This window comes from Microtus pennsylvanicus, chromosome 16 (assembly GCF_037038515.1).
Source record: "Microtus pennsylvanicus isolate mMicPen1 chromosome 16, mMicPen1.hap1, whole genome shotgun sequence".
NCBI lineage: Eukaryota > Metazoa > Chordata > Mammalia > Rodentia > Cricetidae > Microtus > Microtus pennsylvanicus.
In genome coordinates, this window is record NC_134594.1 from 6,451,387 (window position 1) to 6,466,986 (window position 15,600).

At 43.1% G+C, this 15,600-nt stretch overlaps 1 protein-coding gene across 9 annotated transcripts in view; it reads left to right on the forward strand.

The window, feature by feature from the left end:
- The window catches only part of Tnik (TRAF2 and NCK interacting kinase), a 404,440-nt gene that overhangs the window by 348,418 nt on the left and 40,422 nt on the right, over positions 1–15,600 (forward strand). For 6 of the 9 annotated variants that reach the window (XM_075951104.1, XM_075951107.1, XM_075951102.1 and 3 more), the window contains 4 exons: positions 597–760; positions 2,105–2,202; positions 4,548–4,571; positions 10,117–10,301. In XM_075951104.1, coding sequence (XP_075807219.1) covers positions 597–760; positions 2,105–2,202; positions 4,548–4,571; positions 10,117–10,301 — 471 coding nt within the window. The remainder of the gene's footprint in view (positions 1–596; positions 761–2,104; positions 2,203–4,547; positions 4,572–10,116; positions 10,302–15,600) is intronic. The other 3 variants (XM_075951103.1, XM_075951106.1, XM_075951108.1) reach the window with 1 other exon arrangement.

The window sequence follows — 15,600 nt, forward strand, 5'->3', positions numbered from 1 at the left end:
AATTCACACTGCAGCTCTGCTACTCTGTGCCTTTCCATATGTGAGATCATGCAGGGCATGTCTTCTTGTGTGGTTGACATATGTATAGAATATATATTGCTACATATATAAAAATATATTGCATTTTTATCAGTCTGTGCATGCTGATTCTATCTTTTGCTGCTATGAATGCATCTATGCAACAATGAATGCACCATCTTCTCGGCACAACGACCTCATTTCCTCTAGCAATATAACCAGAAGCTGAATTGTTGGGTCATGTAGTAGCTGTGTTTATAATTCTTGGAGGAATCTCCATAATAATTTTCATCTACTAATTTGCATCCCACCAACAGAGGACGAGGCTTTCCTTCTCGACATTCTTAGCAGCAATGGCTAACATCCCTCTTTTTGAGAAAAATCACTTTAATAAGTGTAAGGTGGTGCTAAGCATTTTTATATGTGGCTTGTTGCATGTCCTTTTTTTTTTTAAATGTCTCTTTATGTCCTTATCTCATTTTTATTTGTTGTTTGTCTTCTTGCTACTGAGTTGTTAAGTGGGGGCCTTGCTGTGTTGGATGTTGACCTGTGGCCATTGTGTCCTCCTGCCCTTGCAGCAATCCTGATCTCCGCAGAACAGAGCCTGTCCTGGAGAGCCCCTTGCAGAGGACCAGCAGCGGCAGTTCCTCCAGCTCCAGCACGCCCAGCTCCCAGCCCAGCTCCCAAGGAGGCTCTCAGCCTGGGTCACAAGCAGGATCTAGTGAACGAACCAGAGTTCGGGGTAAGCATCCTCTCAACTCCTCCATCCTCCTCCGCGTGGGAGGAAAGGAGAGGTTGCTTCCTAACTCTGCCGTCAAGGTGGCCACTGTTGTGTGATACTGCAAATTGTCTGCTGTCTTAGGTTTGTGTCTTCTGACGGCACTGGGCTAGAGTCCCTAATTGTGCATATGACATCAGAGTGTGAACAACAATCCTGTCTATGGTAACTTTCTAGTTCCCCAAATGTCCACTTCCACTTGATTCCTCATTTTCGGTCTCATGCACCCCTCTGTCTTGTTCCCATGGCGCCAGTCATCCCTCCCAGGGTTCCAAGCATGCTTCGTCATCTTGGGTATTTCTCAAAGTGACATTTCCTAAAAGTCAATATAAAGTAAATTCACAAGACAGAAGAAAATACTTTGGCCTTAAAGTCACAAGGTTGATTATTCTGGTTGTTCCCATTAGATAAATAGAAAAACATAGCCTGATATTTAGTTCAAAAGCGTCATCATTGCTTAGTTTTCACTAAGAAGAGACCTATGGAAAGACGATAGTGCAATTAATTAATACCTGGAAAACCCCAGTTCTAACTAGTCAAAATTCCCTCTTTTTAAGTCACTTCCTTCAGAGAATAAATGTGCTCACAATAAGTAAGAACAGGCTGTCTGAAGCACGATTTGATAACTATTAACAAGCTGGTGGGTCACTCTCCCTTAAGACAAGCTCGTGGCCCCTTAGCAAATGCAGCCATGATTTGCCTGCTGCTCTACATATGTATGACATATATAATGCGGCATCTCTCACTGTGCCACAGGGGACCTCACATGTGACATCTATAACACAGCATCTCTCACTCTGGCTGCAGGGGGCCTCCCCCAGCCTGGCTCCCCAACTCTATTACTGGGTCCCTCACCTTTATCAACACCTCCCTGTTCCTGTATCATTCTTTCTTCCTTAAAGGTCTCAGGTCACTTCTCAGCTTCCTTTAAAACTCATTCCATCAAACGAAACTCATTTTATTCTTCACCTTGAGCTAGGGGTGTCATCTTTGAATCTGTCCTTATCTGGAGAAAAAGAAAATAGTGCCAGACCATTGGCTTGGAACAAGGATTAATTGCAATAATCAACAGAGAAAGCATTTAGTACTGTGCCTAATACACAGAAAGCGCTTGGTAGTGACTGCAGATTTTTATTTTTTACTGTGGCTTCTGGGTTTCAGGCCTCAGCTGTCTGACTTTTTTTTTTTTGAGTATTTGTTGTTTTTCCATCGAATACATGGATTTGCCTAGTGAGTCACTCACTCAGAATGAGGCAGCCTTTTCTAAGGGCCATGTCCACTCTTTCTTGTCCCTCTTCTTTTCTCTAGCCAACAGTAAGTCAGAAGGATCACCTGTGCTCCCCCACGAACCTTCCAAGGTGAAACCTGAAGAATCCAGAGACATCACCCGACCCAGTCGACCAGCCGTGAGTGCTAACCTTCCTGAGAATTTCTGTGTCTTCACTTACCTGAGAACCCTAAGATAAAGTAATTGGAGTTACAGTCACTACTCAAAGCAAAACTAGAGGATAATAAGAACGATGTATGCTAGAAGTGTCTAAAAGGAAGTCATGATTGAGGGGAACCGAATGGATCTTGGGCTGCTTCTGTTGACTTGGGATGCTTGGTTGCTCATCAGCAGTCCTGTAAAAAATTAAAAAGGGATGTGACTAGCTCACACAATCCCAGAGTGTTTGCTTAGCACTTTGACATAAAGATGTTAAAAGTAGCAGTCAGGAATACTTAGGCTCTTCCTGTAAGCTGCTGCCATCCACCCTCCACACGGGAACTGTCATTCCTGTCTTCAGTGACTATCAATCCCAAAGGTCAGAGGAGGAAGACCACCAACTCAAGTCATCACAGTCAAATTCATTAAAGCAAGCTTTTTAATTTGTGTTCATGGACTGCCTCAGGCAGGGGTTAAGACATCAGCATAGAATGTGAGGAAGGCAAGACTTTGATAGGTCAGGGGGAGAGGGCTTGATTACAGGAGCACAATATCATAACAAGTCAGTCCTAATGACTTCCTGACACAAAGACATGGTGGCAGGGTAGGCAGAACAAGGTGGTCATAGCAATAGGTAGTCATAACAAGGTAGCCAGAGGTGGTCATAGAACCTTTCGGAACAAAGGTGGGGTTGCAAGATGATTCTAAACAACTTTTTGAAACACGGGTAGATTGACATTCCTGGAACACGCAGTACAGAACATTTGTAGCTAAGGTTCCAGGTGGGGTAAGCCCGTCCTTGAGAAACAGATTTAATCATAAACAGAAACGAGCCTAGTCTGTCTTTCCTATGAGATGTCTTCTGAGACTAAGATGGAGACAGGCTGGTTCTTCACTGCTTGTCATGCCTTATGAACTGGTCTGTTTGAACCAAAACTTAGTAAGCGTGGTGTAACACAGGGCCTGGAGACTTGAAATCCAGAGCCATTGCTGAACCATGAAGGACCCAAGTGTATAAATTGAGGGTTTCAGCATCAGATGTATAAATTTAGGACTGACTGCTCCAAGGTGTGGCTGAGGAGAAGGTTTCTATTGTAGATATGAGAGAGTGTAGCCAGGGGCATCTGGAAGAGTCCAGGGCAGGGAGAGATAGCAGTACAAGGTGGTCAGCAGAGTGAACCAGGCCATGAGAGGAGAGCAGGGGAGAGTGAGAGAGAGGAGGAGGACAAAGGGAATTCAGGCAAAGGATGCCAAGAGAAAGGCAAGAGGGAGGAGCCAAGAGGAGAAGACAGGAAAGGGCATGTAACTGAAATGGCAGCGTTGTATGGGAGTGAGAAGCTGGGGAGGGAAACCCATGAGCTTGAGGAGTGTGGGACAGGAGGCAGGCTGTGAAGACCTGAGAGGAACCACAGGTAGTGTGATAATAAGGGAGCTTGGAGGCCAGCAAGCTAATAGTCACCATAGATGGCCGTTTGTCCTTTCTGACTGCTTTGGTGGAGGTGCCAGAGTCTGGGGGTGTGCAGTTTCCTTTGAACCTGACACCAAATAGCTTGAAAGAAAGAAAGAAAGAGAGAGGGAGGGAGGGAGGGAGGAAGGAAGGAAGGAAGGAAGGAAGGAAGGAAGGAAGGAAGGAAGGAAGGAAGAGTATGGGTTAAAGTATAGTTCAGTTGGTTAAGCGCTCATTCTGCACACATGAAGCCCTGGATTTGATCCCGAGCACTTCATTAACAGGCATGATGGTACACACCTTTAATACCAATGCGTAAAAGGACCAGAAGTCCAAAGTCATCTTCAGCTGAATAATGAGTTCAAGGCTAGTCTAGGATACATGAAGCATTGTCTCGGATGGGTGGATGGATGGATGGATGGATGGAGATAGATAGATAGAAGATAGATAGATAGATAGATAGATAGATAGATAGATAGATAGATAGATAGATAGATAGATAGATAGATAGATAATGCTAAAACTAAAGGAAAGGAAGGAAAAAAGAGCATGCTGTCTAAAAGCAGAAAAGCAGATTGGATGTTCTGAGTCACTGTCATGTACATAAATGTCTCTTTCATTTGCTGATCTTATCATCGTAAAGTAAGGAGGATGCTAAGTAATAATGACGGGCATTTGCAGCGCCCTGGCTCGCACTTCTCTTTGCCTATTTGTCTGTGTTAGTTTTCTACTAACAATACCGATTTTGTGTCTAACCTTCTTCTCTTCTTCTGGCTTTTCCCTGCCTGTGGACTCTTCGGGAATGGCTTCCTCTACTTCTTTTCTTTCGGCGTTTTCCTGCCTATGGACTCTTCGGGACTGGGTTCCTCTCGTCACAGAGCTATAAGAAAGCTATAGACGAGGTCAGTACTACCCTTTCTCAGCCATGCTTTCACAGGATGTGACAATTAAGCCCATTTCCCGATGTTGACATGCAGACAGGAGGCCAGTGGGGTTGTGGGAAAAGCCTTGTTTTTTTGGGGGGAGGGGGCGTTCTAAAGAAGCTAGCCCAAGACCCTTGTATGTAGCCATAAAAAGCTTTAGAGTCCTTCACTAAGTAAAAACATTGTTTTCCCAATGTCCCAATCAGGCGAACAGCAGGTACTAGTGTTTTGTTAATGTGTGGTTTCTCCATTCAGCACCTTCTGAAAAAAACCCGTATTCAGCATCCTTACTAGGAGATGGCCCTCAGTGGTTTTCTAACAAAGCAGAGACACAATTCTTACATACCCCAAATGTATAGTGTGATTTGTGAACGAGGAGTTACTGTGTGCTGTTAGAATAATTTTGTGGGGCAGCCAAACCACCACAAGCAACACCAGCCTTGGCTACTGAGCCCAGGCGAGTGGAGTGATTGAGTGGAGTGATTGAGTTCCTAGATGTTTTTCTACTAGAGAAGCATATGGCTTTGTCCACTGGAGACAGCTTGCTGAGTATGGCCGCCTCGCTGTTTGTCAGGCCTGCATGAGCAGAGTGTGGTAGAACCGTTCTGAGCAGACAGGCCTTGCAGAGTCCCGGATGCATGAAATGGGAGGTTTACTATGATGGCTTCCAGGCTGTAGCTCCACAGAGGACATTTTTTTTGAAATTATATGGAAAAAGCACTGGCTTCGGGGATCAGCAGCTACATTTGAAGTTTGGCTCCCCTCGGTGAGCGCTGCCTAGGATAACTCTCGTAATCTCGGTCAGTTTTCTGATCTGAAGAATGGGAATAAAAACAGCTACTCACCTTTACCCACAAACTTGTCTGGGCCCTTAAGGGCACGCGTGCAAAGACATTTTTTTAAAGTAGAAAGTACTTGTTCAGAGTTGAGCCATAGACACAGAACTAACTTTGCGAGTAAGGAAGTTTGTGTCTGTGAAGCTGTTTTTCACCGTAGCTGTGACCACCACACATTCATAGTGAGTCAGAAAGTCCCACTCCTGGTGAAGGTGTCGCTGCTGATAGTGCTGCTCCCCACGGGTCTAAAGCAGGGACTGTCTATAATCACTCTGCACCATGGCCTTGCTTTCCCTCATAGTAGCAAAGATGGTGGGGCTATCCCAACTTTTTTAACTAGTCACCCAGAGCAGGTAAAGAAAGAAAATTATTTTCTGGTACTGGGTACTGTAACTGTCAATAAAGTAGTATTCCTATCAACAATTTAAGGGTCCAGACATTGATATGGAGGTGGCTGTCATAAGGAAAAGGGCTCTCCTGGGTCTCATCTGGTTAGCCCTGGATGGTTCAGGTTTTGGTAAATCGCTTCATTGATTTTGGTATGCTTCACCACACCAGATAGAGATGAGGAATAGGCACCCTCATGCCAAAATCTCTGGGATGTACATCAGGACAAATGCCCTCAGTAAACTGAGAGCTCTGACCCTTGAGCATCAGTGACCTGAACCACTCAAAACCTAGGAGATGACCTTCCTACCCCAGCAACTCCTGTGGCCCTGCCTACTCCAGCGGCTCCTAGCCCTGATTGCTACTCTGCTTTCACCTAGGAGCTAATGAGCAAAATCTGAAGTTCGTTGTAGTTGTTACACTTGAAAGTAGAGGCGGAGCTACTGGCAGCTTGTCCATACATTAAAAGGGCAGAGCTAAGCATCCTACACCGGGCAGTCCTTCACAGTAAGAGGTCCCCTGGGCCCAGCTCTGTCACCCGTCTCTGTTCCTAGGGTTTGATATGACTTTCCTTCTGTAGCTGTTTTCCTGTTTGGATGACCCAGAATGAAATTCAAATAAGTCTTTAAACACCTTTTAAAAACGTATTTTGTATTATTGGTAATTCAGTAGTTTAATTTTTCATAGCAATAAATCCCAAAGGTTGATATTAATTTAGCATTACTTTCTAAAGTACTATGAAATTTTCGCAACATTGTTATTTAAGACAACTTTTGAAGACAAACACCCTTTACCTTCCCATAACGGAATGTGTGTCATGAAGTCTGTGTGCAGAAGCAAACACTGGGTGTGGAGGTTAGGTTTTCATTGGGGTAAAGAAAGATCTGAGCAATTCTAAAATCACCCATTGATGGGTTGAAATATACGTAATGATTAGTAAGCTGGACTCTTTTTCTTTCAGATGAGTCCACTGAAGTTAAGGGGGGTGCACCCTGTGTCTCTCCTTTTGCTTTCCTAAGAAGGGGGAGGAAACACAACACAGAAACAAAAGATCAGATTAAAATTCGCTAACAATATAATGGCTCAACCAGTGCGAGTAAAATTGGAATCAGTTATATTATTTCAAACAAAAAGAGGGCAGGGAACCCTGATTGCTCTTCAGGCTGACGAGGGATGGGGACTTGATTGGGGGAGGGGGAGGGAAATGGGAGGCAGTGGCGGGGAGGAGGCAGAAATCTTAAATTAATTAATTAATTAATTAAATTAAAAAAAAAGAAACCCAAATGAGCATATTTTGAAGCAAGGCATTCTGTAGCCGTCAGATGAAACAAGCCCACCAGGATGAAAAGTTACGGCTTGAAGAAGCTGAGAAATGCCTCGTCCAAGCCCCCTTTGGATGCGAGCCCCTCCTGCCTTCACAATAGCTCTGTGGGAAGAAATGGCGTATTTGGGCCACATCTCTTGTTTAGTTAATACGTTCTCAACTGTTTGCTAAATAGCACTTCTATTCCCCCATTTTTACACTTCTTAGCTGCAGGCTTGAGACAGCCAAGCAATAAATTACCATAAAAGGCAATTTATGGAGGAAATTGGAATTGTCAGAGAACAAAGTGTATGAAAATGCATCCGAACCCAGCAGTGACCATATTGCATCCTGTCTATTTCCTGCAACTTTGACCGTGTCCATTTTCTTCATCGTGAGCATACGAGGAACAAAAGCTCAGCTAGCCACTACGGCTGCTGGCAATGGGAGATTAATTTTGTTCAAGGGCATTACTCTTGATTACTCATTATTGCTACCTTGAAATTTTCATTTGTGGCCCACTCTCCAAGATGTTGCCAATTAAACTGAAATAGATTCGCAATTATTTTTATGTTTCATGAAAGAGCTTTTTAATGACACAGCAATAAAAATTTCTGATTAAAACCAAAATTATAAATCAGATCTTAATTTTAAAGCGTTGATAAATAAAGTATTTAGGGAAATGTAGGTCATTTTAAAAAGTGAAACTTTCTTGAAATTGTTACTGGCTTATGGATCTACTAAATAATTTTAAATAGATTGATTTTTTAAAAATCTCTCTGTCTTATCTTGTTCTGAACTGTCAGAGATAAGGAAGCCATGCCTGGGGGAAAATGTATCATTAATTTAAATAAGTCATAGCGGTAGTATTATATTTTACTCAGACTTTCTGATAGTAGAAACAAGCCTCTTTAAACCATATTCTCTCTTTAAACCATAATTAAGAATAGTTTTTAATATTTAAAATTTTAAATATTAGTTATTTTCATTGATAGTCTTACCTTATTTTAAAAAAAAACCTAAATATGCAATAACTTTGTCTAATCTGTCACTTTCGCTAGTTGGGAAGCTCACCCTGTCCTCTTGCTTTCCGAGTCTTGACAATCTGTCAACAGTTTGTCCCCATTGTGCCCATCCAGCATGTTCTTCATACACTTTCTGTTGGTAGAGATACATGTATCCGCAGCAATCAAGAGGAAATACGCGGAAGGGTGAAAGCTAGCTATTAGCCTTTCCTGGTTTGGGTGCATTGCCTAAGAAACTAGAAATAAATGTGCGTAAAATTCTCTGTGTGGTGGGGCGGGGCTTTCCCCTTCTATAATGTTTTCTTCAAACATCGTTAAGCCTTTCGCATCCAACTCTCTATTCACTTTCACGGACGGCGGAGACTGGGGTTGTGTGTTTGAGGGAGTGTGCATGCATGGGCAGCCCCAGCAAGTGTGTGTTTGGGTAGAACACGCAGTTGGGATTTCCAGAAGCCTCCCCTTCATGGGACCTTCAGGTGACTTCGGGACATTAGGACTTTCCTTTTGAGACATGATATTAAAAGGAAATGATTCTGACTCGTTCACTTGACAACATTTCCTAAATTTTAGTGAAGCACCAAAGTGATTGCCCCATGAGTGTTGACCAAAACAGCGGTGCTTGCCATGTGACCGCGGTACAGCAATGCCATGGCGTATGGGATCCTCAAAATTATAACTACCATTAGCTATGCATGTTTATCATAATCTTTCTTCTGATTGGGATTGAGCACTTATGTCACTGAGGTGATGTAACCATACATCAGGTGAATTGGGCAAATACATTTCTGAACTGAAATAAAGAGAGAATATGGCCAATTATTTTTGGGGGGAAAAATGTGGGATTTAGTCTTTTTCAATGAGTTTCTCTCTCCCTGACTCCCTGTCTCTCGCTGAATGCTCTGGTCCCCACATGGGCCCCTAAATAGGGAGAAATGGTAAGACCAATGTCAAATTGCTTCTTCCTCATCTGCATGCTTCGTGCCATGGGCAGTTTAACCCATGCAAAGTAGAGCGGCCATGCTTCTGCAGAACTGCCTCCCTCCGCCTTGCTCTGAAAGCATGCCCATTAAGGTAGTCAGACGTTCAGCACACTGTCTTGCACTATGCCTGGTGACCAAGTCCTGCCTCATCACATCCATAAGGCTAAGGGTTTCATCACACTCATGGAAAATGATCTCTTCCTTTGGGTGTTTACACATCATTTCAGCATTCTTGTGAGGGTTTCTGCCAGGTGACTGGAATTTAAAACTTAAAGATGAAAAACACCTGTCGTGCTGGAAGAGAACTGATCGTTTGTTTGTTTGTTTGTTTGTTGTTTGTTTGTTTGTCATTCCTCTTGATTGACGTATTCCTGTGGCTCTAAATTTTAATGACACTAGGATTTGGGGTGGGCTGTCATTTGATGTGGTACCTTTGTTCTTTGGGGAATGACTTCACACCAAATGAACCTTGGCAACTGTTCTGTTTTACAATTGAGGCTAGGTTATGGTCCAGTAGCCTTCACGAGAGAGGAAAGGCCATCATTGGGGCTTTGGCGGGAATTCCACGATAGTTGGGGAACAAATTTTAATGCCCTTTATTTTCCCATTCAAGTCTGAGGGTGACCAATCTCATCCTCTCAAAGGAGAAAGAAAGACAATATTTTTATGTATGCGCATGCACATGGCACAGCATGCACACATATGCACACGCATAGTCAGTCCCAGTCTGACACACATGTCACGTGCACTGTTAGTCCTGGTCTAGCTATTGATTTTGAACAAAGTTTGAATTTATCTCATCTCCCGCCTCTTAGTTTCTCCACACAAACATCATTTTCTTAGTTCCATACAGTAACTGTGTTTGTCACAGTTCTCTATTGAGCTTCTTCCTTTCTTTTTTTTCTTGTTGCTTAAGCTGGAGCAATGACTGGCTGGGAGATGCAGCTTTGGTTGCACCTACACTTCACGCACTTACAAACTTTTCTTTCATAGGACCTGACGGCATTAGCTAAAGAATTAAGAGAACTCCGGATTGAAGAAACAAACCGCCCACTGAAGAAAGTGACCGACTACTCCTCCTCCAGTGAAGAGTCAGAGAGCAGTGAGGAGGAAGAGGAAGATGGGGAGAGTGAGACCCACGACGGGACAGTGGCTGTCAGTGACATCCCCAGACTAATGTAAGACATGATGGGTATTGTTGGTGTTGTTTTGCGATAGAGTCTGTAGGTTGTTCCCGTACTTTCCCTGAGTGTCTGTGCTTGAGCTATCCTCCTGTCTCAGCCTCAGGCATAGCTGGAACGACAGATACTTAGCACTATGCCTGGATCCAGACTGTTTCTCACATGAAGACCAGGAAGGGACTGAGTCTCCAAACCAAAACATGAGAAATATTAGCTAAATACAAATCACACACAGGTCACTGACCAGTTGAGGTCTTCTCAGAACATAGTCTACAGCTGTCTCTCGGCCTAGCTTATGTCACCTAGAGCATGAGGCGCTGCTAGGCCTGTATGTGCCCTGCCTGCCCATTGGCTATTGCATTCACTATCCTTTAGATGGCTCTTGCTTTTTGTTTTCATCTCAAAGACAAACAATATGGACAGCAAGGCCACTGGGACACATCTCTCCACCTGTAAATAAGAGAATAAGATCATGGGTAGTGATATTATAAACAGGAGACACATATTCCACCTACCACCATGGCCAACAATAAGCAAAAGTGAATGCACATGGTGTCAGGTGTTGGCAACCCAATGAAATAATCAGGAGGCAAATAACCATTCAAGGACATAATGAGTATTACTATTTTTTAGCCCATGCTCTTCAGTGTCTCTTATTTGATCTCTTTTCTTTCTTTTTTTGTATGTTTATTTATACATGTACATGTGTGCTGATGTTGACATGTATGCAGTGTGTATGCTATACATATGTGCATGTCCGTATGGATGCCGTTCTTCAGATGCTGTCCACCCCTTTTGAGATAGGTTCCCTCACTGACCTAGTGCTCACTGGCTCTCCTGCCTCCACCTCCTCAGTTCCAGAGGTACAAGTGTGCACCACTAGACCTGGCCTTCATGGTTACATGGCAAGCGTTTCACTCACTGAGCCATCTCCTCAGACCTTGATTCTTTTTCCTGTCACCAGCACCTTCACATACTCTTGTCAAATTATTTATGTTCCTATGTGTGTCTGCCTAGATTTCCCCAAATCATACTGGTTTTTACTTTTCTTTCTTCCCTCAGCATGAGTAGGAAGCTCAGTGGGTTTTGTTCATCAGAGTGGATTCTTGGGTTGGTTGTCCACATCCATTCTTTTTGCTTTTCTAACTCCTCCCAGAATACATATAAGGGGTCACTACCCTGGGTTGCCATAAGTTTGATGAAATGTCATGCTAACTTCCCCATCTTCACTCTCATTCCCCTCCATCTCTTCAGATTATCTCTCAGTATTGACCACCAGAACATGACGACTCTATTGAACGATGTCGTAAGATCATAAGTATTGTCCTGCTTGATAGACTACAGAAGGACGGGGGTGGCTAGTCTTCAGAGGGTGCCACCCAAGCAGTTCTGAGAAGCAAATCCAATAACCATCATTGTAAATCCATGCTTGTGTTGGCTATTCAATTATTGGCAACTATAAATACGCTAAGATATGATATTTTGAGACAAATTATGCTAAATTGTCTTATAATAGCAAATAAAATTGTTCTAGAGGCAGAACTACTAAGCCTGAGCATCTATACAAAACATGCTGATCTTTTTTTATTTTGTCTTGACTCAGCATTGTTCAGTTCTCCTAACCGATGCTTAAAGTTCTCTTAAACACTGGGCATACAATTGCTGGGATAATAATTGTGAAATTAAAAGAGTCCTACAATTCCCACTACAAGTTAAATCCTGTGCTGAGGAGCTTGAGGTATCTGGAGAGTGTGTACTTATAGTCTGCCTTCAAAGTTCTTCTTTACAGAGATAAATTATAAATGGAAGAATGCAAGGTAATCTAATCATTTGGGCTAACCACAGACAATTTGTGGAAAAGCATAAAAGAACTTTCTAAGCCCTTACCATATTTTTTAACTCCATGAATGCTATTTCCCATCCACCCTCTAAAGGAGAATTAGAACTTATTCTTCAGGACAAAACATCTATTTTCTAAAATTTCCGAAATAGATTGACTGCGTTGTGCTTCTCTCTGCCATCTGCTCATCTGTCCATTTGGAAATCACCTACCCACAGCCTAGCCTGCTATGAAGAACCATCCATTTCTGTCCCTTCATCCCCCTTTTCCATTGCCACTATTTCCCCAGTAGTCCTAAGTTTGAATGTCATATCTTGAGTCAGGATTGTTGCCATGTTTTTCTCCCTGTTGAGCTGAGAAAGTTCCTGAGGATGGGATAGTGGCCTGTCCATCTCTCTACTCTGAAGACTATGTTGTGTCTGGAATTGAGCATCTTTCCAATAATTCTCCAAATTAACCATGATTTAATCACACTGAGTCAAAATGGCAAGACCAGACCTATGGCCTGATCCAAAGGAAAGGCATGGATGTTAGTAACCTAAATAATAGTCAGAAAGACAGGTAAGTACACAGAATAGGACCAGAAAATCCAGGCAGAGGAAGACTAGAAGAAAAACACACAAGACTGCAAATGGTGCAAACATGCAGTTGTCACAGTAGAGGAGAATGTCTGAATCAGAAACACCAGAGCAATAGTGTACACGTTAGCATGCAACTGTTGGAAACTGTTTGTATCTTGAGCCAGAGTATTACATGATCAGTGCTATGTTTGAAGGAGGGCATTTCAATGGGACAATTTGAACACTGGTAAAGCCATTCACGGGATCTGTTACTATAACTCTGCTTACGAATGATATGCTAAGGCTACAGTGGAATGCTTACAGTGGAGACAAGACCTGATGTAGCTCTTAAAGACCTGGAAATTTTAGATAGATTGAAATGATTGTCCGTTAAAAACTATACACACACATTAAAGGGAGACAAAGAGAGGTGAGTGTGTGTGTGTGTGTGTGTGTGTGTGTGTGTGTGTTGTATGTTCCAGTTTGGTCTCAATTATAGGTGTTTTTTCATGAGGATTAAGAACAGATACAGTTGTTCTCCAACACGCCTTAGAAATTTCATTCTATTAAAACTCCATTATAAACAGCTACTTCTACACACATTAAATGCTTTGGGGCTACAGTCTCTTTGTACATGTTCTTACCGCGTCCATATTCTTTTGTTAAGATGGACTTTCAAGTTTTATGGTGTATATTTTTAGAGAAAATAGAAATACATTGTAACACAAGTCACTCCTGGGAAGTGCACACAAAATGAGCTTCTCAGAAATGGAGGTCCAGGCTTTCACACAAGCAGCCCTGGTTCCAGTGTTCGGATAAGAAATCATCCTAGTACGGTTTCCTACTGTTGCGTACCATGTAATCTGTAAGTTTGAGCTCCCTAACTAGTTTCCTACTGTTGCGTACCATGTGATCTGTAAGTTTGAGCTCCCCAACTAGTTGGTTGCATTTTGCAACACCTCCTGGTGGGATGGGGGGCACTAGGGAGTGGGAAAAAATAGCCCCAGAGCATACGTGATTACAACTGATGTAAGAGTTGTAAAGAACTTTTAATATATGTATATCACTAAAGTATATGATAGACATGGGTTATTATAGCCAGGAAAAGTAAAAGGTTTATATGATAGCAAGAACAAGGTCAGTTTGCATCATGTGGAGCAAGCTAAAGAGGTACCCTTTGTGTCAGTGTCCTCCCTGCAATCCCAATCCAGGCTTCAGACTGTAAGGCGCTGGCTATGGGTTGACCAGATGGCTCAGTGATTAAGAAGCTTCATTGCTCTTCTAGAGGATGGAGGATAGGCCTGAGGCCTGCACCCAGTGACATACTATAGCCTGTAACTCCAGCTCCGGGAAGCAACACCCTTTCCTACCGTCCCAGGCACCCACACACATGTGCCATACACTCACAAATACACGTAAATGAAAATATTTTTTAATAAAAAAATAAGTCCAGATGGTGACCATGTAGTCCTAACACAATTCATTTTACCAGTCCCATGACATCATCTAGATGACGAAAGCCACATAGCTTCTTCTTCCCTCCTTCCACTCTCCCTAAAGCACCATGGTTCCAGCCCATCACCGGCCTCCTCAGCTATGCAGTGCCTCCTTTGAAGGCCTTTGCCCTCCCGTGCTTTTTCATGCTCTGGGGTGACTGGCCACACCTTACCCCTCATTCCTGCATTTACCCTTACATTCCTGCAACCAATGATTGCCCTGGCACATTCCAGCCAACGGAAGCCTCCAGCGTCCCGACAGTCGCGGAGCCCTTTCCCAATGCACTCCTTTCCTCAGAGCTACAGTCCCTACCCTCATCCCTGTCCCTTCGTCCAGCAGTCCTGCCTTGGGTCTCTACCCTCGTCCCTTCGTCCAGCAGTACTGCCTCGGGTCCCTACCCTCGTCCCTTCGTCCGGCAGTCCTGCCTTGGGTTGGAGTGATCCGCAGCACCCCTCTGCTCTGTGGAGAGTAAGTGCTTCAGCCGAGCAATCGCACTGTGCCAGGATTTTCTATCCACTCCCCTCTGCCAAACCAAGGACCTTTCAGAAAGCAGGTGCCCAAAAGCATGTATTGAATTGAATTGAATTGAATCAGTCCCTCCAGGAGCACTTTGACAAATCCAATTAGAGGGAATTATTGTTCCAAACCAGTACTCTAATTACAGGAAATTTCCTGTATTTTTTTTTCATCTGAATCAGTGGTAGGATTTTATTGCTTGTTTTGATTTAATTTGTCTTTTACAATCTCCACAGGATTATGGATAGCTAATTTTTCCCACCCAATCTCTATACTAAGAAAAATTATTTCTCGAATAATAAATAGTTAACACAAGAAGAGGCGATATTTGTTGTTTTAGCCATAGTCATTTTGGGGTTTGGTTTTATTTTTGTTTTTTTTTCTCCCCATTCCTTTATGGTTTCTAAGCATTACTTTTTTTTAGTGTAGTTGCGGTTTGATAGGAAAATCAAGGTGACAACAGAATCCGGTGTTGGTGCTCCATCACGTTGTCTACACGGTCCTTAGGAGGATGTCTCGTATCCGCATTGCCTGAGCTACATGAGTGAGCAGGACTGATGTGGATTGGTCAGGATGGCTTTGACCCTCATGGCCTTCTCTTCCACCATGTTGAATTTAGCTGTCACAACTTCTGACTCCTCCTGGCTGGGACAGCTTCTCAGCCTCTATTTCTGTTTGGAAACAAGTGTTAACGATTGATTAGGCATCTTGTAGACTATTCCTCTTTGGAGATTCCACAGTTGCTTAGGCGTGCCTTCTCCCCCTTCCCTCCTCACTGAAGTGGCTCACATAGGTCTAAAACAGATTTTCTATTCCAGTTTGCATGCTTACTGGAAGCCTTTAACGTCATTTTAAATTTCTAATTTTTAAGTTTCTTAGATTT